General features: G+C 42.5%; 1 protein-coding gene across 1 annotated transcript in view; it reads right to left on the reverse strand.

Moving 5' to 3' along the window:
- Positions 1 to 235: 235 nt before the first annotated feature.
- The window catches only part of LOC120940750 (thiopurine S-methyltransferase-like), a 73983-nt gene continuing 47032 nt past the window's right edge, over positions 236 to 27186 (reverse strand). The window contains exons 7-9 of the mRNA XM_040353776.1: positions 14111 to 14196; positions 1349 to 1393; positions 236 to 720 (exon numbers count right to left, since the gene is read on the reverse strand). Coding sequence (XP_040209710.1) covers positions 599 to 720; positions 1349 to 1393; positions 14111 to 14196 — 253 coding nt within the window. The 3' untranslated portion in view covers positions 236 to 598. The remainder of the gene's footprint in view (positions 721 to 1348; positions 1394 to 14110; positions 14197 to 27186) is intronic.

The raw sequence follows: 27186 nt of genomic DNA on the forward strand, positions 1-27186 counted from the left end.
GGGGGGGGGCCGCACTCTGTCCCCCCCTCTTTTCTGCGGCCGGCCAGGTCAACGTGCTCAGATAACGGGTCTGGTTATGGATATTTAGGGGGAACCGCACGTCATTTTTTTTTTTAAATTGACGGCGGGGTTCCCCTTAATATCCATACCAGACCTAAAGGGTCTGGTTATTGAATTTGCGGGGACCTCCGAGCATTTTTTTTTCCCGAACTCCGAACCCGGACCCAAACTTTTTCCAATTATTCGGGTTCGGGAAAAACCCAAAGTCCGTACCGAACCCGAACTTTACAGTTCGGGTTCGCTCAACTCTAGTAGTAACCTGAAATCTATTGACATTCACAACACACCCCCACTTAAAGCAGAACTAAACCCTCCTATCGTTTTCAGCCAAGAAAGCGGTCATCTTGGCCTTTGATTGATCTTCAACTGCCATGATGCTGCATATGTGATCAGTTATGACACCAGCCATTTGAGGGTTTGACAGTTTAGTTGAGAGTTCAAGCAACTGTGACAATTACAGTCCCGGAAAGTTCTGGGAATGTAACTTTTAAACCGTTAAATCGATGGGTTTGGTTCCGCTTTAAATGTTTAAAATGTATTACGAATTAGATTTTGGTGTCACAAGGTATATTTTTTGATAGTAGTAATCAAGTCTGCACTTTCGCTTGTTTTCAGTAAGTGCATCAATTTTCTTCAACAGTTTATAACTGCAGGCAGAACCTGGAAGCATATAAAGGAACATGACTTTGGTTTCAAGTGTTTACATTTTTGTTTAAAACTATAAAAGGGCCAATTCACGCATTCCGCAATGGAAAAACATCAGCCTACGCTTCGAAACCCAGAAAACAATTGTTTTGCTATGTATCCTATTCACACCGCAACGCAACCTGGAGCTGCGCTGCAGTGATCAGTGTTATAATGCAGACATGTTGCATTTTATCACAGTGCACTGGACAGGATCACATATCACTGTACAGCAGTGCAGGAAACCATGCTGCTGTACAGTGACATAAATGAAGTTTCACTTTTGTGCACTTCTTATAAACCTTGTTGAAAAAAAAAAAAGGAGCATTGAATTGCACATCATACCGCCCCTAACACCGTCTCACTGTAGCTACAATATTTTTTTGTGAACGAGCCCTAAAGCACATCCAGAAAAGGCACGTTACGTTAGTCGGTAAAAAATAAAATAAAAATTAAAATGGGTGGTAAACAAGATCGCCCATGACTCTACACAGACCCCCTACTGCCTAAATAATTAAAAGATGATCAGCATACTTGTACTAATGTTTGCAGGAGTATTTTCTTAAAGGCCATAAACTTATATCACAGAAGCTACAGTACTTACCAAACAGTCGCTCTATATCAGATTCAGGGACATAAAATGGTGGCCCTAAAGGAAAACACACACAGCGTTACTCAGTTTTCATAAGGCATGGCTTTTAAATTCTAGAATTATATCACTGGGCAAAAGATCTAAATACACAGATAAAATACATATATGGGCTGTTTCAACTGCCATAAGGTTTGCATTTTTGTTCATCCAGTTCTGAGATTTAACCACTTCATCACTGGGCACGTAAACCCCCTTAAAGCGGTAGTTCCCCCTCAAAAAAAATTCTAACAATACATTCAGAAGACTGATTACACTGCGGGTAGGCTGGTCTTTTTTTTTTTTTTTTCGTACATACCTCGATATCGCCGTTTCATCCCTCGGCTTCCGGGTATGATTCTTGTGGGGCTGGGCGTTCCTAGTTGATTGACGTTCCTCCGACCGACGCATACTTGACGTCAAAACTTTCCGAAAGAAGCAGAACGTCGATGCGCAGGCGCCGTATAGAGCCTACTCAAACGGCGCCTGCGCAATGACGTTCGGCTTCTGTCAGAAAGTCGTGACACGCAGTATGCGCCGGTCGGAGGAACGTCAATCAACTAGGTCCAGCAAGAATCATACCCGGAAGCCGAGGGATGAAACGGCGATAACGAGGTATGTACGAAAAAAAAAAAAAAAAGACCAGCCTACCCGCAGTGTAATCAGTCTTCTGAATGTATTGTTAGAATTTTTTTTTAGGGGGAACCTCCACTTTAATAACCAGACCAATTTTCAGCTTTCGGTGCTCTCACAATTTGAATGACTGTACCCAAATTAAATTTTCGTCCTTTTTTCACACAAATAGAGCTTTCTTTTGGTGATATTTAATCACCGTTGGGTTTTTTATTTTTTGCGCTATGAGAGAAAAAAGACTGAAAATTCTGTAAAAAAAATGAATTTCTGTTATAAAATTTAGCAAATTTAGTATTTTTTCTTAATTCTTTTGCATAAATGTGAAAGATGCAGTTACGTCGAGTAAATAGATACCCAACATGTCACCCTTCAAAATTGCACACGCTCGTGGAATGGCGCCAAACTTCGCTACTTAAAAATCCCCATAGGCGACGTTGCAGGGTATTGCAGAGTATTGTGGGGTATTGCAGAGTATTTTTGGGTATTGCAGAGTAGTGTGGGGTATTGCAGAGTAGTGTGGGGTATTGCAGAGTAGTGTGGTTTATTGCAGAGTAGTGTGGGGTGTTGCAGAGTATTGCATAGTATAGGTGTGTAGTATTGCACAGTATAGGGCAGGGATGGCTGAGCAGGGATGGATGGCTGGCTGGATCTGTGACTGCATGTGTCACAGATCCAGCCCACAGCACTCGTGCTGCATCTGCTCCCTCCCCCCCTCTCTTCTCACACTGTACCATTCGGTATAGAGAGGGGAGGGAGGAACCGGCGTCATCACATGACGCCATTTTGTTTACAAGTGATCGCTCCGTCATTGGTGATCCGTGATGCGCCAGGTCCGATTCTGGGCGCGATTCTGGGAGGACGTCCATGGACGTCCTTCCAGAGTTAAGCAACCGCTTTGCAGCCGTATTTCGACTGCAGGCGGTGATTAAGTGGTTAAATAACCCTGCCAGACAATACAGCCAGCCTAAAGGCTCGATTCACACCTATGCATGTTGCTTTTGAGCGTTTTTGCAATGCTTTTTGCGGTGCTTGCTGCATTTTTCAACACGCTTTTTTACCGCGATTTATGATTTTTTTTTTTTAGCCGGCAATTTTTCTTTTTTTTTTACATTTCCTTTAACAACCAGCTATAAACAGGTTTAAAAAAAAAACGCAAATTGCGGCAAAATCGCGGTACTTGCGTTTTGGATGCGGGTCCATTGAATTCTATTACATGCAAAACACTGCTTTTTGCAGGAAAAAAAGTCCCTGACCCTTTCCAAAAACGCAGAGGCACAAAAAAGCATTGATGTGAACATGTTAAATAGGAAACCATGTTAATAAATTTCCCTGTATTTCTGCAAAATGCACCAAAAAACACATTAGTGTGAATGGAGCCAAAGACCAGACTTTTCTTTTCAAATGATTTTATTAGTTTTATCAGAAAAGAAAAACAATAATACAGTATTGATATACAAAGCACAGATTGTAAATCGACATACAACATACAGTAGGGATCGAAAGTTTGGGCACCCCAGGTAAAAATTTGTATTAATGTGCATAATGAAGCCAAGGAAAGATGGAAACATCTCCAAAAGGCATCAAATTACAGATTAGACATTCTTATAATATGTCAAAAAAAGTTAGATTTTATTTCCATCATTTACACTTTCAAAATTACAGAAAACAAAAAAATGGCATCTGCAAAAGTTTGGGCACCCTGCAGAGATAATATCTTGTACTGCCCCCTTTGGCAAGTATATCAAACGGTAGTACCATAAGGAAGGTCAGACTAAATTGGGAAAACTAAACTGTAATGCAAAATCTAGATGTCCACGGAGCCCATTGGCTATTGTAGGAAAGTACTGAGTCGGATTGAATAGCAAAGTGTTTTTCATGAGAGTGTTGCACGTTAACCCTTTTAATTACTTCAGTGGTATTAGGAACTAAATTAGATTTCCATTTGGAAGTAATTGTTAGCCTGGCGGCAATTAATGTATGGTTTTCTATGCTTCTAATAGTCAGAGTGAGGAGGGCCAATTGAGGAGTCGGCTTCACAAAGAAGCCAGTAATAGAAGAAATACATTTTTTAATTAATTCCCACAGTATGTGATATATGTTGCCCTTTGTTCCACATTGTCTCCAGCATAGGCTGGAGTCCAAGTGGTAGATCATGGAAAGTCTTACTGGCGTAAGATTGGATCTGTGCAAGATCTTCAACATAAGGTCCCAATGGTTGGTGCAGTGAGAGTATCTATAACAGGTTTTTATTGCATCTTTCCATTCTTCGGAGAATGGGTGGATGCCAGGTATTTTTCCCAGTTTGTCATGCTAGAGGTTTTAGTGAAGGTATCATAGTGTTGTATGAGAGTATAAAACCACGACAGGCCTTTGGGCCTATTATATTTAGACAACAAATATCTCCATGCACTGCAGTGAAAGTTATAAGATCTAGTCAGCTGGTTGGAGTGAAACTGCTGTATCTGGGCCCTAGCGTAAGCATGAGAGGTGGGATTTTAAAGCAGTAAGTCACCATAAGTAAGAATACCCTCTTTCAGCCATACCTGTATATTAAGGTTCAGAATCAGGTACTCATAAATTCTAAGATTGGTTATTTCTTGACGCATTTTAGATTCAGGATTCATGATCATATGGAACTTTTCCCAGGCGTCACAATGGAAGGTAGTAGAGGAGAGATAAAGGTCAATTTAGCTAATAATAATGAAGGGAGATCTCTATTTTGTAAAATGTGTATATTTGGAAATCCCGTCCCCCCATTGGATCTATGCTTTTGAATAGGATTCTAGACATTTTACTTTTCCAAATAAATTGCCTGAACATCTTATCGATCAACTTGAAAAAAGATTCTGGTAAACATATAGGAATTGTCCTAAAATAATAAATTAGTTTAGGCAGGAGAGTCATTTTCAGGGCATCTATTCTGCCTAACCAAGAGAGTTCATAAGAGGCAATATGGTGTAAATCTGTTTTTACAGTGTCTATCAGGGCCGGAAAGTTAGCTGTATACATGGATGAAGTCGGCGAGGACAATTTAATGCCCAAATAGGGAATAGTTTTGGTCATCCATTAAAATGGGTATCTATCCTTTAGGAAGGATATTTGTCTTTTGGTCATGTTGATGGGCAACAAGCAAGATTTCGTAAACATTCAGTTTATAATAAGAAACTGCACCATAAATCTGCAAAACTGTACTAATTCTAGCCAGGGAAGAAGCCAGATTGGAGAGTGTTAGAACCACATCATCAGCAAAAAGACCAATCTTATGCATTTGGTTCGCAACTTTGATTCCCGTGATGTTGTCATCTGACCTAATTGCCTCCGCCAGGGGTTCCATCATTAAAGTAAAAATTATGGGAGATAGTGGACATACCTAGCGGGTACCATTGGAGATGTAACATTTGTCTGAAAGGGCGTTGGACGAGAAGACTCTGGCTGAGGGCAAAGAATATAAGGCTAAAACTGCCGATAGGATCATCCCTTGAAGACCAAACTTTTGTAGAGTCGCTCTGAGGTATCCCCAATGGACCCTATCAAAAGCCTTTTCTGTGTCCAACGCCAAAATTGCTGTGGGTATTTTTTTGGTTTCTACTATATGAAGAAGATTAAGCAGCCTCCTTGTACCATCTGGGGCTTGTCTGCCCTTGACAAAGCCCACCTGATCCGCTTTCACTAAAGTAGGGGTAATTTTGGCTAACCGATTCGCTAAAATTTTGGCATAGATTTTTAAATCCGTGTTCAATAGTGAGATGGGTCAAAAATTTTGTGGGGAATCCGGCTTCTTACCTGGCTTTGGTAAAGTGACAATTGTAGCTTGTAACATTTCCTCAGGGAAAGAGACTGAGGAGGCGGCGCTGTTGAACAAAATACCCAGGTAAGGGACCAGGGTCTGTGAGAATGCTCTGTAATATTCTGATGAAAATCCATCAGATCCAGGTGACTTATTTTTTGGCAATGTTTGTATGGTGTCTAAAATTTCTTTAGGTAGAATTGGGGCATTAAGTGCAGCTAGGTCCTCTTCCGTTATGGACAGGAGGGACACCGAGTCTAAAAAGGTAGAGATGGTTTGTGCAGTGGGTTGTGGTGTGGTGCTGTCTAACTGCAAGTTGTACAGATCCCTATAGTACTTCATAAAAGCATTAGCTATCCTGACCGAGTGATGTTCCAAGACACCTGTGTGTGGGTCCCTAATGGAAGTAAGATTTGATTTTTGTTGCCTTCTGGAAATATAATTAGCCAGCAATTTACATGCCTTGTTGCCTTGAGCATAGAATTTGGCTTTTGTGCGTCTTAGGAAATTATGATGATTAGAGAGAAGTGTTAAACGTACCTTCTGCCTGCAGTTAAATAGGTCAGTTTCTACCTTTGGGGAGGTGGTGGTATTACAACATGCCTCCAACCCGTAGCGTTGAAAGATTACAGTAAACGTGAATGAGCATAACTGCATTAAAGTTTCCAATGCACTTCTCTATGCAAGTGATTATCAGTACCGGACCCCAGGCGTCACTCCAATCGGAGAACAGGAGTTTGGGGGTTCTCTACATCATATCACTTTACATAAAGGAATGCATTGGGCTACTTAGGGAACAGGTATAAAATACCTTCAACCCTTAGCATAAAAAAGTTAGAGTGAACATGTTCAATACTTTAGGGCGGAAGCCCGTATACATTTAACAACACATGTCAAGCACGTAGCATATGAAAATACTGTATGCAACTAGCATTGGCGTAAGAGAGGCAATTATAGATGGTTCCAGAGTGTATGTCCCTTTAAGATATTGCAGAGCTGTCAGCTGAAGAACCACTAAGTAAACTTAAGCAGCAGGATACTAATAATTATACTATATCCAAATACAGCACTTTGTAAAGGGTATAAGAATTGAGTAATTCTAGAGCAGTAATAGTACTTATCAGTTTGCAGGGATGAGTGTTTCCAGTAAGCCAGTAGCAGCCTTGGGATTCTGTAGTGCAGGGTCTTCTGAATTGATGGTACCCTTAGTTATGTAGCGTGGCCGGCTACGGCTGACAATAATAATAATAATAATCTGTTTATAGCTGAGAGGCATATGTGCCGAATGGAGCGTTGATTACGCTCGGAACTTCCGCGTTCCAAGTTGGAACGCACGTGGCGCCGGGCGATGACGTCATCGCGCGGTCGCCGTATGCGCTCCAGCGTGGAACGCAATACGGCGACAGGCGCCGATTGCAACCGGAGCGTGATCCGACCATGTGATTGAATGGATTGTAGCTGATATAGTCCTCTGAAGTAGGTTGAAATCAGAAAGAATGAGGTCAATCCTCGAGTAGGCCCGATGGGGGAAAGAGTAGTAAGTAAAGTCTTTCTCCGATGAATGTATACACATCCAAGAATCATATAGATTTTTTTCAGATAAAAAAGACTGAAGTTCTTGTCTATCATAAGGATTCTGACCTGAGCAATCCATGTGCTTATTCAAAACGCTGTTGAAGTCCCCACAGAAAATAAGGGAACCTTTTTAAACTCTGTCCACCTTTTTTAGTAGGGATCTCAGGAAGGAGGTTTGGCTTTTGTTAGGTGCATAGAGATTTACTAAAGTATATGTAGAGCTGTTCATGTCACAAATAAAAATAATATACCTGCCACTGGGGTCACATATTACTTCATGTAATTTGAAGGCGACGGTATGTCTGATAGCTATGAAACCCCCCTCTTTTTTACTGGAGCAGGAGCATTGAAGATGTGAGGGAAGGCTTTATGGGAACATTTAGGCTGTTTGGCAGCCATAAAATGTGTTTCTTGTGCACAAAGTACTTCTCCTTTAAGCTTGTCAATTTCCCTCCACATTGCAGACCTCTTGAAAGGGCTGTTCAAGCTATGAACATTCATGGAGACAATTGACAAAGTCATTATCCCGGAAAAATGGGGTTTGCTATGTATAATGATGATCTGAAATTATACAAGTGCAATGGTATCATATTACCTGTAGATGGCAGTGGTGGAACAGAAATATATAGCCAAGTCAGAGCTGTGTTGTGAAAGACATTTGAAATGGACATCCAGTCTTGAAGTAAGGCGGATTCTTCATAGTGCTCCTCAGGTACAATAAAAATGAGAGAAAGAAGTAAAAAGAAAAACTGAAACAAAAACATAAACGTAAAAAAGTGAAAACATTCACAAAGTGCGAGTACATCTCGTATTATTTCAAGAAGGGGGGGAATGAACTCCAAGCGAACCAAAAAGGTAGGGGTGCAAGCGCTGTAGTTTGAGTCAAGAAGTTGTGCACCACTTAGGGGATATCCTAGTAGGTATTTGTTTAGGCGATGGGACATGTGCATCCTCAGATAGTAAGTCCCATTTTCTGGCCAGAGCCAGTCCTTCCTCCATGTTTTTAATAACACGAGTGCGGTTATGCTTAGTGATCAGAAGCTTGGTGGGGAACCCCCAGAGATAGGGGATTTTGTGGTTTTGTAGTAGCTTAGTGATAGAGGACAAATTTTTATGAGCCATCATGGTATGTTGTGACAGATTCGCATACACAGAGATGTCTGAATAGGGAGCTGGTAAAGGGTGATTTTTCCTGGAAAAGCGCATAAGTTCATCTTTAACATGAAAAAAGTATATACGGGCAATCACATCTCTTGGAACTTTTTCAGGTAAGAATTTGGGTTTGGGAAGGCGGTGAGCTCTATCCACAATGACCTCCCTGTCTGGGACGTCAGGTAAAACGGCAGCTATGAAATCCTGGATATAGTGCTGCAATCTAGCCGGGGGCACAGATTCCTCCACCCCCCGCAGCTTTATATTGTTCCTACGAGATCTGTCCTCTGAATCTGCGATCTTTTACCTCATGGCTTGTATATCCTCTTCTGTGTCATTATGTGCATTACTAATTCGTTGTGTGCAACAGTAAATTCACCCATTTTGTCTTCTAAATGGCTGACTCTGTCTCCCATAGAGGTAACATCATTCTTGATTTGTGAAATGCAAAGCATCATATCCTTATGCAGCGATCCCCGAGTGTCACCAACATGTCCTTCATCACTGTGTCACTAAGAGGTAGCCCTGAGGTGGGAAACTCATTGATCTGTTCAATGAAGTCTCTAGTGCTATTTTGTGAGTCACAGTGGTCGTCCAGCTCACCTGCATACTCGTGGTTGGTGGACCGCTTCTGGGACGATTTCTGTGGGCTGTTAATGGGAGAGCGGCCCGGTGTGGATCCTCCACTGCTAGCTTGGGATGCAGACGCTCCAAGGTTAAGAGCCGGGCCGTCATGCTCCCCGTTGTGCCACGGTCCGCGCCGTGAGTCCGAGGCCTCGGCGCCATCTTGCGACCTTAGGCGTGCTTGTCGGCGGGTAGAAATCTGTGAGTTTCCGCAGCTTCCGCTCATTCTTTGGTTTCCCCATAGCCACCGGAGTGTGCCTGGGGCTTGCTGGAGGAATTTAGGAGATATCTAGGGCCTATGAAGTCGCTGGATGCTGGTTCTTAGCTCAGAGCTCCCTCTTCACACAGCCATCCACTCCGGCTGCCGGCCACGCCCCCAAGACCAGACTTTTCATACCTGCACATGAATTAGCATTTTCAATTGCCTGGAGGTCAACTTTAACCCCTTCCAACCCACCCAGGCATCCCTATAAATAGTTTGTAGTGCTCGGGGGCCCAAAGAATCAGCATATATGCATTGTGTGGTTGTTCTACCCATCCTTTGCCACTGCAAATATACTATCTTGTCAAAAGTGCCTTTACATGCACATGAACTTTAATGGCGTCTTAGTCTGTAGGGTTCAATATTGAATTGACCCACCCTTTGCAGCTAAAACAGCTTTAATTCTTCTTAGAAGGCTGTCCACAAGGTTTATGAGTGTGTCTATGGGAATGTTTGACCTTTTGTCCAAAAGCGCATTTGTCAGGTCAGGCACTGATAATGGACAAGAAGGCCTGGCTTGCAGTCTCTGCTCTAATTCATCTCAAAGGTGGTCTCAAGGACCAGTGCACAAAGCAAGGTCCATAAAGACATGGATAAGCGAGTTTAGGGTGCAGGAACTTGACTGGCCTGCACAGAGTCCTGACCTCAATCCAATAGAACACCTTTGGGATGAATTAGAGTGGAGACCTTGAGAGCCAGGCCTCATCTTCCAACATCAGTGCCTGACCTCACAAATGCACTTCTGGAAGAATAGTCAAACATTTCCATAGATACACTCCTAAACCTTGTGGACAGCATTTCTAGAAACATTTAAGTCGTTATAGCTGCATTACTTTTGGTAATATAGTGTATGTGTTGATGCGTCATACAGAAGTTGGGACAACCAGAAACAACATTAAGCATGTATATATTGTGGAGATGCAATCCCATGTCACAGGTGCATCTGAGCAATGTATACCTGATTTTGGCAGGAATACTGATTGCACACCTGTGGGCTGGGTTTATATTGCTCTCAGGAAGACAGCTCAGGGCTCACACTTGGGAACAGCTCCACCCTACAGGTAGGTGGCCTGGTGTAGAAGTTGGGAGGGATTTAAGGTGGAGACGGCTCCACGAGAGAGAGACAGGCGGTCTCTGGGAGTCTAAGGCCTTGTACACACGACCGGATCTGTCCGATGAAAACGGTCCGCGGACCGTTTTCATCGGACATGTCCGCTGGGATCATTTGGTCTGATGGCTGTATCGGACCATCAGACCAAATTCCCCACAGACAGGATACGCGGTGACGTGGCCGCGACGATGACGCGGCGACGTGCGCGATCTTGGAAGGACAATGCTTCCACGCATGCGTCGAATCACTTCGACGCATGCGAGGGCTTTCGGCCGAGCGGACATGTCCGATTGTCCGGTGAGTCATACAGACGACTGAACATGTCCGACGGACAGGCTTCCAGCGGACATGTTTCTTAGCATGCTAAGAAACATTTGTCCACTGGAAACCTGTCCGCTCGGCCGGGAATCCGGTCCAGTCGGCCGTACAAACGACCGAACATGTCCGCGGAAACTGGTCCGCGGACCAGTTTCAGCAAACATGTTCGGTCGTGTGTACGAGGCCTAAGACTGCAGGCGTCAGTCTAAGTATGTATGTCTGCAGGAGGCAGATGTGGCCCACGACCAAGAAGCACGAAGCTGAGCAAATAAGCTCCAGGAGGGAGTTTGACTAAATAAGAGTGAGTGACGTTTGTTTCGTTTAAATAAAATTTGTCTGCTACACCCAAAAAATACAGTCTGAACTGACTGGTGTTCCTTAAAACGCATGCACCACTAGAGCTTAATCACCCCGCATTGTCACTATATATATGTATATATATATATATATATATATATATATATATATATATATATATAAACCAAAAAGTACTGAAGAGTAGCCCTGCCTAGTAGTACAGCCCAGCGCTTAGGAATATGCTACAAAGATCTCTATGTCAAATGGTCAGATGTGTATATCAAAGTATAGCAGCTGCTTAAAAATGTAGAATATGCAAAAAAGCAGAAATATTAAAACTCAAAGAAACAAAGAGTTCACAATGGCCCTAAAGCAGTGCTGCAAACAAACTTGCGTTTGTAAAAAGTTCATATAAATAGTCAGTGTGGATGACAGGGATTGCTGTGATTGGTCAATGGTCTTATCATAAGTGCTCCTTTCACCAAGGGATGTTCACCACGTGGGGGGATTGGTCCCCTTAAAGCGGAGCTCCACCCTCCACCTCCGTGAATTCGGAACCCTCCCCCCCTCCGGTGTCACATTTGACACCTTTCAGGGGGAGGGGGGTGCCGATACCTGTCTAAAGACAGGTATTTGCACCCACTTCCGGCCACACAGTCTGTGGGTAGACTGCGGCCAGGACGTCAGATGCCCCCCCCCCCATTGTGTTCTGGGAAACACTCGGCTCCCAGAACACAGCGGGAGCCAGTCAGCACGGCGCAGCGCCGCTCACGCATGCGCTGTAGGGAACCGGGCAGTAAAGCGGGAGCGATTCACTTCCTGGTTCCCTCACCGAGGACGGCGTGGGGGGCAGCAGAGTGACGAGCAATCGCTCGTCCTCTGCTGCGGACGGCGCTGAACTCCAGGACAGGTAAGTGTGCCGATATTAAAAGTCAGCAGCTGCAGTATTTGTAGCTGTTGGCTTTTAATATTTTGTTTTTTTCAGCGGACATCTGCTTTAAGGGGATGCACTCACCAAATATAAGATCTCAAAAAGCATTTCATACACATCCGTTTCCACCGTCTGTGGTCACCACCTTAGATATACTTGATGTTCGATTCCGTGATCATATATGTGGAAAATATAAAATCCATATAGAGCAGTACCGTTTTAAAGTTTTAATGACCCAAAATACCCCCTTGTACATAAATGCGTACCAAACAGTTAATCAATACAGGCAAAATAGATGTTGTGTTTGCTCAAGTTGTGACCCTTTCATTTTAGGTATACCACGAGCATCTACCCCTGAAGAGCGAGCTAAGCCTCGCGAAACGCGTCGGGTATACACTTGATGCTTGTGTGTGTTTTTTAATATGGACAGCTACTTGTAATATCATTTTACCTATTTTTTGCATTCTGTATGAATTGGTTTATGTTCATGACATTAATGTATGTACTGTTTTTTACTTGAATTACATATATACTGCAATTACTCCTGTTATTTTATTGGCTCCATAGTGCTCACCTCACTCAAAGTCCCAAGGGTGAATTTTTCTTGTTTGAAACACTCGCATCTAAGACCAGCCTCCCAGGCTCGAATAGTATTAAGCAAAATAATTTTCTTTTTAGTATATAATTTCCACCTATGGAAATGTTCAGTTCCCTTTCTTTAAATACTTTTTTTTGTAGATAAATATTTCTGCTTTGTCCTCTTCTATTTCCAGATATTAACTTAAATCTAGACTTTCCCACCAAGAATTGTTTTTTTTCCCCACACAATGCTTTTGAATTCCACTCTAGCATCACGTCACTTTTCTATAACTGTATACTAAAGTGCTGAAATTTGTGTTTTGACTTTAAATAGAAATCCATCTACCTCATGCCAGATATTAACCTTTCACAAAGCACCAGGCAGTATAGCTAGGCGAGATTTTTTTTTTAAGGTTGATATAGCTAGTAGGGTTAACAATTTAGACGAGTGGTCTCCAAACTGCAGCCATCTGCTTGTTTTATCTGGTCCTTGGGGCACTAGTTCATCCACTGATTCCAACGAAGGAGCACAATTCCTCCGATTGACACCAACACAGGGGCACAACTCCTCCCAATGACACCAACAAAGGGGCACAACTCCTCCCAATGACATCAACGAAGGGGCACAACTCCTCCCAATGACACCAACGAAGGGGCACAATTCCTTCCAATGACACCAACGAAGGGGCATTATTACTCCCAATTACACCAATGATGAGTCACAATTCCACTCACTGACACAAAAGATGGGGCGTTGTTTACTTCCGCTGATGCTGACACATTTTATACTCCAGATGGCTACAGTCCGGCCAACCTAAAGTCTGAAGGACAGTAAACTGGCCCTTTGTTTAAACATTTGGAGACTCCTGGTTTAGACCAATTTAAATTGCAGTGGAAGTCTGTGAAGTCAATGTGGTGTACAGGACGCCGTGGGTCCTGGAAGGACGTTATATTTCCCCTCTGTTTGGACTGTGGTGCCTTTAAGGGAACGGAAAGGGTTAACACACCTGTCTAAGGAAGTGGTTTAAAGCAGACAGGAAGTTGCAGGTGAGAGTGAAGGAGCATAGAGGAGGCTGTGCATGGTGAATGGTGGACATGGAAAAGCTGTGAAAAGCTGTAAAAGCACTTGGCAGTGTCCTGCCTGAAAGCCTGCTACTGGGAAACTTACCTGCAAGGACTGTTTAACTGCGATAGCAGTTCTGAGCTGTACAAGTCGGTGAGACTGTTATTTCTTTTGTTTTTGCTGCTGTGAAGCCATTTAAGTTTAATAAACCTCAGTTTTTATTTCAAAGCCTGTGTCCTGCGATCAAGCTGGTTCCCCGAACATTACAGTGGTAACATTTGAAGTTGGAGCAAGACTTGACTTGCTTACCAAACATCAGTGCTGCCACATAAGATAAAATAACTCTTGTAGGATACATAACAAACATAGGAAATGTAGGACACAAACAAACATTTTAGTTATTTACCTGTCATCAACTTTGGATCGTATTCAAAGACTACCATCAAGTACCGGCTATCCTTATTTAGTAATGATAATAGAACACTGCCGTAACTGTTAAAAAAAAATACATGAAAAAATGGAGTAAGTAAGAAATGCTAAATCATAACAAATGACAGGAAAAACATGTGTAAAGAAACTATATTTTCTACCTGTAAACCCATCATGTGTCTGTAGCAAAGATCTTAATAAATGAATGCACAAATGTTATACACAACATTGCCTTACAGCCAATGCAGTGTGGATGTATTTTCTGTTGTAACTTCCCAGAAATAGGATAAACAATACAACCACCTCTTTTTTCACTGTTAGAATATTACACCACAAATTATAAGTAATGGAGCTCTGCCCTTTTTTCCTGTTCACTCTGCAGTTGCTAATTATACTAAAGAGTTATTGCAGAGCGTGGTGGCAACAAGCAACAAGGGGAGTGTGACTTGTCTTTGCTCAAAGGTGTTGAATGGGAATGTTAAATACTTGAATTATATAATGCCAATATAGGAAAAATGTGCTACAATAAACATATATTCTTGTCCATAGTAAGCAGGCAGCTTCCAGATCTAATTTCTGCAGTCCAGGTATGAAGATGAAACAATAATTCCAAATGGTTGCTATGGGTAGGAAGTACATTTCTCTTTATTACACTTTTTATACACCAGCCAAAGTTTGTTTATACTAGGCATGTTTAAAACTAAACTTTAGGAACAAAGTAATTTACAGCTCAACTATAGTCAAACTCCCACTGGGGAAGCGTAAATCTCCTAACAAGAACAAAGAGAGCAATAATCAATATGTGTGGAAAGAGTTGAAACCTCTGTCAGGTTTTTATGATGGTCTGTGTGCCCCGTAAGGAATTTCTCTTAATTTTCTCTACATTTAACAGGGGTCAGACAGAACAGTAAGTAAGGGGAATAACTCAGGATGACACAGATATGAATACAAAATCTAACTCTTCTCCCCCATAAACTAAACAAAAAAAAAAAAAAATGTTGGTCCCTGTTTGACTTTATAACATAGAAGTAAAGTTGTGCTTTGCCTATGCTGGGCAAAACAACTTTGTCCTTACTCTCCTGATGTTCTACTCTTCCATGGAGATTAGAAGAAGAAACCATGTGTAAGCCTTAAGTTGATCTCAGTCAGAGCTTACACAAAGCTAAAGACTTTCTTACAGGTTTCGGGAAACAGTGATGGGCCAATCACCAGGCACCTGAACAGTGACATGCTACATCATATCTTGATGTTATGGTATTTGGGGAGATATGAGGATTCAGCATATGCAAGAGGGTGCCCCGGCAGGTCCTCTTTGGTAACTAACCTAAATATTAGCGAAACATATAACGTTACCAAAGATAAACTTATCCTTTTAAAAGGAGGCTGTGGGACCAATCTAAAAGCACAGTGCATCTTGTGGGGAGCTGGCTGTAAAACATCAGGAAGTTGCAGCTTCCCAGCCAATACTTTTAATTGTTTCTAACAATAATTGTAGTTCCTCTGTAACAGATTTTGAACAGATGACCAGGTGGCAGCCTTGCAAATCTGAGAAACAGATGTCTGATGCCCATGAATCACTAACAGACCTGGTGGGTGAATCTTAACAGGCAAGGGGGAAACCCTATATTTTGGACCATGAGCTCGAATGACGACCTGTCTAATTAACCTTGCAATGTTGGAGCGAGAAGCAGAGAGCCATATGCTGATCTAGACAATACTGGAGGAAAGACAATTTGCCCCAATGAGTATTTACTAAGATGAAATCTCCTGATCTTACACCATGCAAATAGGTTTCTATGTTAGATGCTAGACTTTGCGTGAAGCAGACTTTCGAGCTTTTAAGATGGTAGAGGTTACCTTAAAGGAACACTAAAGGTTCGTTTTTTATTAGATCAATTGATTGCTGAGAAAATTCCTATAGCAGGATGGGATGTGGAATTTTAAATGTTGCAAAATGGATGTATATAACAAATAAATATTTAGGCCTGGTCAAACCCCAAACAAATGGAATATACAAGCACAATTAATTAAGTAAAAAAGATTTATTACAAAAACATAGAAATAATATAGAAACTTTGACATATGTTTAAAATGTTCAGACAAGAAATAGAAAAAGTACTAGTGGTGCAAAAAACTGCACATAGTCTTCTTTGTCCGAAGAAGACTATGTGCAGTTTTTTGCACCACTAGTACTTTTTCTATTTCTTGTCTGAACATTTTAAACATATGTCAAATTTTCTATATTCTTTCTATGTTTTTGTAATAAATCTTTTTTACTTAATCAATTGTGCTTGTATATTCAATTTTTTTGGGGTTTGACCAGGCCTAAATATTTATTTGTTATATACATCCATTTTGCAACATTTAAAATTCCACATCCCATCCTGCTATAGGAATTTTCTCTAAACCATATTTTAAGTGGAATTATGTTGCAGATGGCCTCTCACCTTCAATCAGTGTGCGCTCTATAATTTAATCTATATCTGTAGTTCCCATTAGGCCGTGATGTAGCAAGAATGAATGCGCACCGCAAACCAGGAAGTCAGTGAGAATAACAATTCAGGAGTGACGAAGGTGAATAAAATAGCTCGATTTCAACAGGTATCAAACTAGTTATAATGCAAAACATTACTTTTTACTTTATCAGCTACTGTCAGACTTTAATTTAAGAGGAAAATATTTTTGTCTTTACAACCCCTTTAATGAAAGGCACTTCTCCCTTTAGAATCAGCACATCAAAAGCCGAACTGTTAAAGCCAGCAACCAAGATGCAGGATGGTGGACTGGCCCTTGGGGCTGAAGTCCTGGGTCATCCAGAAGTGCCTACGGACAATCTGCCACTAGTATATCTGATTACCACACGTTTCTGGGCTAGCCTGGTGCGATGAAATAGCCTGGAATATTCTGCATCTTGATCCTGTGAAGCGAACAAGGGAGAAGGAAAAGGAGTAGATCTGACTGAACTGATCCCACGGAGTCACCAGAGTGTCCACTATAAAGGCCCAGGGGTCCCTGGACCTGGCAATAAACCTGTCCCGTTCAGTGTTGAATGTGGACACAAGAAGAGCTAAGGAATAAGACTTGAAAACACCTTCAGATGGATAGAACAAGAATAGGCAGTTTAGCCCATGAGAGGATCAAATCAGTTCTTGTAGCAGCATGACTTCTGGTGCCTCCCTGATGCTTGATGCATTGTCCGACTAGATTCTTGTCAGCTGACTTCACAACTGAGGGGTCAAGTGTTGAAGAGACAACCAAATAGCCCAGTTCAGGCTGTTGATGGGAAGACTGGCTTACTCCAACAACCAAGTCCCCTGCAACGATAAGGCATCTAAGATTCCTCCTCATGACCTGACAGACTGCCATCTGCTGTAAGAATTTACACATCTTTGGGAAAAGTGTTTACCTAACTACAGCGTTGGTTTGAAAATCCACCACGGCAGTGAGAGTCTGACATTTCAAGACACATGCATGAGGCAGTTCAAGGACAAAGTGTGTTAGTCCCATGCTGCCAAAAATGTTTAGTTACAATGGTCTACAGTGAAACTGAGCATACAGTACGGTCTCAAAGGAGACTATCCGCAAGCCCAAGATCCATGAGCATGAGAGTAGTACAGAGGTTTGCACAAGGCAGGAAGATTCTACTCAGGGCCATAGCCAATGCCAGGCTCAAGTACTCTGATCAGTGAGTTGGTTTCGATGACTTCTAAAGGTTAAGATTTTTCCGCTGGACAGGGACAATACAGGGATAGGGAAGAAATAATCCTTTGGAAAGAGATCGGCCAGGTACCCTACAATGTATATGCCCAGGGAATGGATCAGAGCTAGGACTGAGGCAAGAACTTTAGTGAAAACAAGGGTGCCATGGACAGGCTTAATGGGAAGGGCATCATGGTGAGGAGGAAAATGGGAATATGCAAGTACGCATCCCAGATGTCTACTAAAGCCAGAAAATGCCCAGGGAAGAGAGAGACACAAATACTTCCACCCATCTTCCCTGCGAGAGATGCAATTTTGAGAGCATGCATCAGGGAGAAGGAAGAGATAGATCAAAATTCTTGTAGCCCCTGGAAATGACACTCTGGACCCAAAAAATTGAGATTTCCTGGCAGCAGAATGCCAAAAAAAGCAGACAGACACCCATCTGCTCTTACAAGTGGTGATGCCTCGCCACTGAGAAGAAGGTTTAAAGTCAGATTTGACGTGCTTGCAGAACCACATCTTCTTCTGGGTTTGTTTCAGACTTGGAGCTGGAGGCCTGAGAAGGATCAGAGGAACTTTTCCTAGAATCAGAAGTAGGTGGACTACCCACAGAAGCATGAGTCTTATTTTTTCTGCGGAGGAAGAGTGCTCCTTACTCCTGTGGTCTTCTTGATGTACTTATCTAAGCAGTGATGAAACGGGCAATCTCCCTCAAAGGTAAGGTTTTATGTATTACCTTGGGGAGATGCAGACTAGAATACTGCAATCACTGAGCAGCAAATAAAAGGGAGTGGGCTTAGTAGGTTCAAGTTTTTGTAGGAACCCCATTCAAGAGCCTTGGGGTGAGCAGGCTCAGGCTGCTCTAATGCTAAAGAAGAGCAGAGAGTGTCAATAAGGGTAGATATTGTAACGTATCTTTAAAGTGATAATAAACCCTCAGTTTTTTTAAACACTTTCAGCAACTGATGCAATCACTTGCTGAGTATATAGCTTCTTTATCTTTCAACCCTTCGCAGTTTAAGCTGGTGCCATGACTGCTGCCCCAAGTTTACTGTTTCAGGATGACTTCCTTTTCTTGCAACAATCTATGAAGTTACCCTTGCATGCAGTTACTAGAGTTGTGTCTTCCTATACAGTGTGCATCAACAAAAATGCACAGCTCTAGGATTGCTAAACACTCCCCTGCCCCTCTCTCCTCCCGCTGCCCTTCGCTAAGATAACATACTGGCTGTAGACTTCACTGTCAAGTCTTTCCTGTGAAGACCCTTTGGGCTCCTTCTGCTAATCTCGTGATTTTCTCGTTTTAGTAGACGTTTGGTCAGTGTTGATTCACGATTTTTAGTTTGTGCTTTTCAGTTTGTTTTTAAACGGTCGTTCATCAACCAGCAATGTTGGGCTTGGAGTTATTGCTTTGACTCTATCCAGGTCCAGGAACAGGAGGAGGAGTTTTTGGACCAAAATTTTGTTGCTTAATCGTGACCAATTTTCTTATATGCCTTTGCTGCGGGAGCTCCAGGAGAATAATCCTAATAATTTTAGGAATTATCTCCGGATGACGGCCCCCTTGCTTTCAGCAACTCTTGTCCTTGCTGTCCCCCTATATTAGGAAGCAGGACACCTGCATGAGGGTTGCTATTGCACCAGAGGAAAGGCTCATAGCCACCTTGCGGTATTTGGCGACAGGGAGAAGTCTCCATGATATCAAGTTTACCACTGGGATCTCTCCCCAGGCTCTGGGAATCATTATTTCAGAGACCTGTTGTGCCATCATACAAGTCCTGCAGAACGACTATATTCTGGTAAGTTTTCTTCTTTAACATCACATTCTATGTAATTAATGTTTTCAAATGTATTGTACTAATTTCTTGATTCCATCATTCCCATTATTGTAATATGCTGTGAATGTCCTCTTTGTCCTCATGCATGCTGTAAGCTTTTTATTGGCCTACGTGCATATTTTCCTTCACTAACCTCCCCAGCATGCTACCCTGGGCCCATACACACCTAGCCTAGTAACTTAAAGCGGGGGTTGACCCTAAAAAAAAAAAAAAATTCTACCATGCCATCCAGCATACTAGCGCGAGCTACAGTATGTCTTTATTTTATTTTTTTGCGCCGTACTCACAGTTTAATCCTGTAGTTAAGTTTCAGACTCCCCGCAGGAAGTAGGCGTTCCTATGCAGAGGGGAACATGATTGACGGCCGGCTATGGCACGTCACGCTTCCCGAAAATAGCCGAAATAGGACTTGGCTCTTCACGGTGCCTGCGCAGTCAGCTCCTAGTCTTCATAAGGTGTTCCCCCAGAGCAAAGGCCTCATCTGCCACAAAGACAAAGTTAAGGCCCTCCCCACATTGTCCTCGGCAATTTATACATTGCCCAAAATTCATAAAAACTCCACGACCCCACCTGCCCGTCCGATCATTAACGGCATTGGATCTATTACCGCTAGACTAGGTGAATACCTTGACAAATTTCTACAACCAAGTGTATGTAACACGAAGGCTTACCTTAAGGATACGGCTGACTTCTTACAATCTTTGGAGCAAATAGTCATTAATCCAGAGTCGGAAATTTTTTTGGTCACGGCAGACGTGGCATCACTTTACACTATCATTCAGCATGAGGATGCTGCATCAGCATTGAACTGGGCATTGAGCAAAAGGGATGACATCCCACACACTCAGAAGAAGTTTTTGGGACATGTTTTAGAGTTTTGTATGACACATAACTATTTTTGGTTCAGTGATTCTTTCTTTTCCCAACAGGTTGGCGTGGCGATGGGGGCCAAGTTTGCCCCCAGCCTCGCCAACCTGTTTATGGCTAAGTGGGAAGATAGGCACATTTTTTGAACCTTAGAGCCCAGCTGATCTATTACCGAAGATTCATTGACGATCTCTTCTTTATCTGGGAGGGACCAGAAGCTGAAGCTCTACAATTTTTGGCAACCCTCAATATTAACACTAACAATATCAAACTAGAACATGTAATTGGTAATCGGTCTGTCAACTTTCTAGTTGTCACCATAGAAAAAGTTAAAGGGAAATTGAAAACCAAAGTATTTTTTAAACCCACGGACCGTAACAGCTACCTGTCAATTAGAAGTGGGCACCACCCAGCGTGGATTAAGAATATACCCAAGGGGCAGTTTCTTAGAGTCCGACGAAACTGTACAGAAGAGAGCGACTATTACATGCAAGCAGAAGTGTTAAAACATAAATTTGTACAAAAAGGATATGGAGTTTGAAATTAATGACATTATTCAACAAGTGGGTGAGATTCCCAGAGACCAATGTCTTAGGAAGAAGGAACCAACATCTGTGAATAATCAGCACCTATTGGGATTTTTAACAGGGTTTCATGCCCAGTATAGGGATATAGAAATTATTTTTAACCACTTCAATACCGGCCCATTGTAAAATGACGTCCACAAAGGACCTCTACTGTTCAGAGTGGACGTCATATGACGTCCTGGGCTTTGTGGGGGGATATCTGAATGATGCCTGCAGCTAGAGGCATCATTCAGATATCCTTCTCTTCTGCCGGCGATTCTGCACAACGTAAGAACGATCATAGCGGTTCCGCCGCTAGATCGTTCTTACAGGCGGCGGGAGGGGACATCCCCCCCTCCCGCCGCCATCCGGTGCTTCTCCAGGCTCTCCCGTGCCATCGGGGGCCCGGAGAATCTGGTCACCAGTCATCTCTATGACCGTCGGAGGACCCGGGCGCGATGTGATGACGTCACGCCCGGGTCCCCGTAAGTAAACAAAGCCGCGGTTGCGGCTGCTAAGCAACTGTAATCATGAGATCGGTGAATTTTTTTTCACCGATTTCATGCTTTCAGGCCTGGAGGAGAGATGCAGGGTCTTATTGACCCCGCATCTCTCCATAAAGAGTACCTGTCACACACATTCCTATTACAAGGGATGTTTACATTCCTTGTAATAGGAATAAAAGTGATAAAAAAAAAAAGGTATAAAAAAATAAATAAATATGTAAAAAAAAAAAGAAATAAAACATTTTTTTTAACGCCCCTGTCCCCAGTAGCTTGCGCGCAGAAGCGAACGCACACGCAAGTCCCGCCGACATATGTAAACGCCGTTTAAACCACATATGTGAGGTATCGCCGCGTGCGTTAGAGTGCCAGCAACAATTAGATCTCCTCTGTAAATCTAAACTGGTAACCTGTAAAAAATGTCAAAGCATTGCCTATGGAGATTTTTAAGTACCGAAGCTTGGCGCCATTCCATGAGTGTGTGCAATTTTAAAGCGTGGCATGTTAGGTATCTATTTACTCGGTGTAACATCATCTTTCATATTTTACAAAAAAATTGGGCTAACTTTACTGTTTTGTTATTTTTTTAATTCATGAAACAATTTTTTTCCCAAAAAAAGGCGTTTGAAAAATTATTGCGCAAATACCGTGCAAGATAAAACGTTTCAATGACCGTCGTTTTATTCCCTTGGGTGTCTGCTAAAAAAACATATAGAATGTTTGGGGGTTCTGCGTAATTTTCTAGCAAAAAAATTATGATTTGTACATGTAGGAGAGAAGTGCCAGAATAGGCCCGGTATGGAGGCGTGTATAAAAGCCCTGTATGGAAGTGGTTAAAAAACATTGGTATATTTTGGGCAAAGATAGACATTTGGGGCAAATTTTGCCTAATCAACCACGGTTCATTTATAGAAGGGCACCTAATTTTGGGGATCAGGTGGTCCGCAAAATTTTGGACCCGCCCAATCAGCAAACTTTGAAAATTGATTTCAAAGGTTTTTATTCATGTAGAAAATGTATTTGTTGTCGAACAGTCAAAATACACAATAGGGGTAAACGACAAATAATGGGCAGTGATGGAAGCGTTTTTGACATAAATGAATTCATCACGTGTAACACTACCCATGTTGTCTATTTATTATGGTGCCCTTGTGGGTTACTGTATGTAGGGAGGACCAAGAGGCTTCTGCGAGTACGCATTGCTGAACACTTAGCAAATATTAAGAAGGGTTTCAAGTACCACAGTGTCTCAGTACACTTTAAAGAGAAACATAATAAAGATCCATCTCTCGCTCAATTCTGTGGCATTGATTGTGTGTACCCTACTTGGAGGGGATCGAACAGGGTCAGAGATCTTTCACAGCGTGAAACCAAATGGATTTTTCTTTTAAAATGTCTCTTTCCAAGGGGACTCAACATAGAGGTGGATCTGAACGGCTTCATTAATAATGCTTAGGAATGTCCAGAGTATAGTCACCCGATGTAACTGTGAAACACTCTTTTTGGGTCATCAAGAGATAGATGCGGCACTTTTTTGTATAGTATGAGGTATAACATCCCATATAATTGCTTTGAATATAAAGAAATAATGAGGATATGATAGAGGTCATCAGATCAATTATACACAGTTTCGATTAGTGGGAATAGTCCGGTAATGTTTGTGATATTAATGCTTTTATACGTATACACATACATATATATATACTACCCATGCACATAGTTTATATATATTTTTTATATATATATATATTGCTATATGTAACTTGGGATCACCCACCGAGTGTTGAAGTATATGCTAATTTCTAATTTTTAATACTTTTAACCATTAGTTTTTTAATGTTTTTAAATGTTTTCAGGCAATGAGCAGAAATATATATACATATTGTATGCTATTGTCCAAGCCATTCAGATTTGCTGGCAGCAATAGCGTGTAACCCATGTTTTTAAGTTTGTAAAAGTACGATCATTATAATGTGAGTTACAAGAGAATGTGAGGAGGTGACTCGTGGTTGCGGGGACACTCGATCAGCTGATTAGCGGCTGCGGTTGTCACGTATCAGGAGCGCGCGCTTCACTTATTCCAGAGAGATGCCGTGCCTGTCAGTCATTTGGGTGGGGGGAGGACCCACACTAGGAGCGTACGCTCCACTTACATGGGAGAGGTGTGACTCTCACATGAGAGATGCGTCACGAATGTCAATCATTGGGTGGAACGAGCTAGGAGGTGCGGCTGGGGGAGTCTTCATTACGTGAGGCTCTGAATTCTTGCAATCTCTGCTCGTAGCTGCTCTGATATGCGCGCGCACCCTCCCAAAGGGATGTTTGCTAATTGGGGATTTTTTTAAGATAAAAGGGCGGATTTAGATGCTAATGACCAACCCCATGAATAAGTCACATGACGAAACATGTCGGGGGCGTGGTCATCTTATCACAATCTGAACTAACGTGTATACTTTGAAGTATGGCGTTTTTTGAGCTTGCTGTGGAATAAGGAAGGAGTTTTGGAATATTGCAAACGGTCTGAGGGCTGTGAGTACTTCTATGCTGATTGAGGGTCCGCCGTGACCACTAACTCACCTGCAAGGAATATTGGATTACACCTTTTTGATTTGGAGTGATTAATGCCTGGTTAAAGAGTTTGTTTGTGAGTGTATAATTTGAAGATTTTACGCATTGTATTTTATCAAAACTGGTTTACAGTATTACACTATTGTGGGTTTTCTTTTATTATTTATGTGGACACAATTTTGAATTGCACTATTTTGGAACGGATCTCTTATCAATACATCTGAGTGGTCCTGGTTTAAGCTTTGACGCCAAACATGAGAGTGTGAGGCCTATCGTTCTGGTGAGTGCGTTTTTCTGAAGGGTGGAGGATTCTGGAGGAATCTGAGGAAGAGACCAACACTTATGAACTTTATTTATGTCACCTTTAAACACTATTTTTTTTCACAGGTTTTTGATAATCATTTATCCGTCCGATCATCTGTGTGTGGTTGTTTTACACTTCAATGTGTTGTGATCATCACTACATTGTTATTTTGTGTGTATATATACATATATATATATATATATATATATATATATATATATATTCACATCTTTATTTAGTTTTGTAAGCGCTGCTTTATATATTTAGCCACTTATCTCCCTTAAGCAGGTGTAAGTGCACTTTTATATATATTTTGATACAATATATTGTGACCAGATTATGAGTTATAAGCCTAACATTATGGGTTGTCTTGTGTTCTGTCTTGCAGCCATCTGATACTTAATACCAAATTGGGGGACAAGTTAAATTCCCACAAATTCATGAGCCAATTTATCGATAAATACAGGGAGCTCAGCTGTCTGTGGCAAGTGAAACATAAACATTATTCAAATAAAACCAAGAGGAGGGCAGCGATGGATCAACTGGTGGAATTGGTGAAGACTGTGCACCCCACGGCAACCTACAGTTTTGGGAAAACCAAAATTGGGGGCCTTAGGAGCACATATAACAAGGAGTGCAAGAGGGTCGAGAAATCACTGAAATCAGGAGTATATCAGAGAACCACCCGTGGAAGAGCTGGCAAACCTGCCCTGCAGCAGAGGCAGCAGAGGCACGGACCAACGAACACAGAGCGCATGCGCACACCAGCACGGGCAACAACTCTATCAACTCTGTGTTCTTTACTGTGCACGCAATGCGGGCAGGACTCCTGGCGTCAGTGCCCTATTTAAAGCTTGCTGCAGCAGTCACCAACTTCTGCATGATCTTCAGCCCTTGGTGTGTTTCCTGAGTTCCTGTTCCCTTGTACCACTGTTGACATCCTGGCTTGCCTGACTAGACTTCTCCGTGCATGCTCCCTGGCTTGTCTCCCGGCTTATCCTGTGTCCTGTTCCTGTATGCTTGATCCAGTGTATGACCTCGGCTTGCCTCCCGACCTGTTCCAGTAACTTCCTCTCTGCTTGCTGCCCGTGTATGACTTCCGGCTTGGCTCCTGACTCCGCCCCTGGGTTTTCCTGCTACACCATCTCATCTGGTACTTCCGTGGTACCCCTGCCTGACTGCCTATCCTGGTCTACAGCTGATCTCCAGCGTCTACTCAGCAAGTCGCAGCTGGCAACTCCTGAATCTCTGGGCATAGCACCCCCTGTGTCACCTCCAGGGGGCGTTCTGGACTTAGTCGCAAGGGAAGCCCTCTCAGCACTTCGGCCTCTGGTAAGGTACGTGACAGAGTAGCAGCAGATCAGATTTATGTGCCCAAGCTGTGGTACTATAACAGCATGCGATTTTTGTCTGACCAAACTGTACCATTCCAATCCCTCCCACACTACCCTCCACATCAGCTGAAGCCACTGATACTGACCCTGCTCCTACACAGGATGAAGAAGAGGAGGAGCCCAGCTTGACCCAGGTATAGCATTGTTGAAAAGATTTATACCAAAAAATAGAATAATGTTAATTAGATGTTATTGATAATAATTTTCTGCCTTAATAAAGTGATTTCCATATCAATAGACAGTAGTGGCCAAAAAGGATTAGGACAAGAACGATAAATGCTGGGGTCAGAAAGATAGTCTTTTCTATTTGTCCACATTCAATTTGCAACAGTAATGAGCTGAAAATTGTGTGTGATTGATGACCGAAAAGCTAAAATGATGTTCCATTTTCACACACAGGAAAGTTTGAGTCAAGAAGAGGCTGGGCCCAGCAGGCAAACAGAGTGTCAGATCCCTCCCCAGCGCCCTCCTACCAAAAGGGCCAGGATAAGCTTCAACCTGGATGAGGCCACGGCTGACTTCCTGAGTCGGGCAATATCAGCCATCATGACAGCACCAGATAGTGCTGAAGGGTTTGGCTGTTTTACTGCAAATAAGCTCTGGGAGCTGGAGGAGGACCAAAGGGTTGACTTGCGAGGGGCTAATCCTCCAGCTCCTCAGAAATGCGAGGAAACGTGAGTTAACAAAAAAAAACACATCTGTGTTATTTGGAGCACACACCTCCACAACAAACCTACCCATCCCAGAAACCCTACCCACCTCAAAAACCCTACCAACTTCAGCAACCCCACCCACCCCACAGCATGGTGGACAGTGGCAAATTCAGCCCCAGGATCCCCAGCAAGGCCACTGGTCTGGGGATTTTAGGGGCTACTAATTTATATTTTTGTTTTCTTTTAAGTATGATTATATTGGTTACACTTTAGTTCCTTTTCTGTGTATCATTTGCACGTTTTGTTTCAGTTTGTTAATTTTGATGACAGAGAATATGTCAAATTATTTATTGGCCTAAGCTGATGTGGAAAGAAGGGTGGAGAGCGATGGGCGTGGTTCGGTCTGGTCTGTCAAAAATGGCAGCTTGTTGTAAAACCACATCCTGGGGACATATATCCCATCTGCTCCCGATCCCTTGGAGTCCACGACCTTCTTGTGCTCCCTATTGTATGTAGTCCTCAGGTTCCCAATTTTGCTCTTCACATAACTCATGTCTGCCCTGGGGTACAGAGGCTTCACCAATTCCACCAGTTTATCCATCACGGCCGTCCTCTTGTTAAAAAAATGAAATTATAACAAATACTTACCGGTACTTAT

The sequence above is a fragment of the Rana temporaria genome, chromosome 5, assembly GCF_905171775.1.
Source record: "Rana temporaria chromosome 5, aRanTem1.1, whole genome shotgun sequence".
In the NCBI taxonomy this organism is placed as follows: domain Eukaryota; kingdom Metazoa; phylum Chordata; class Amphibia; order Anura; family Ranidae; genus Rana; species Rana temporaria.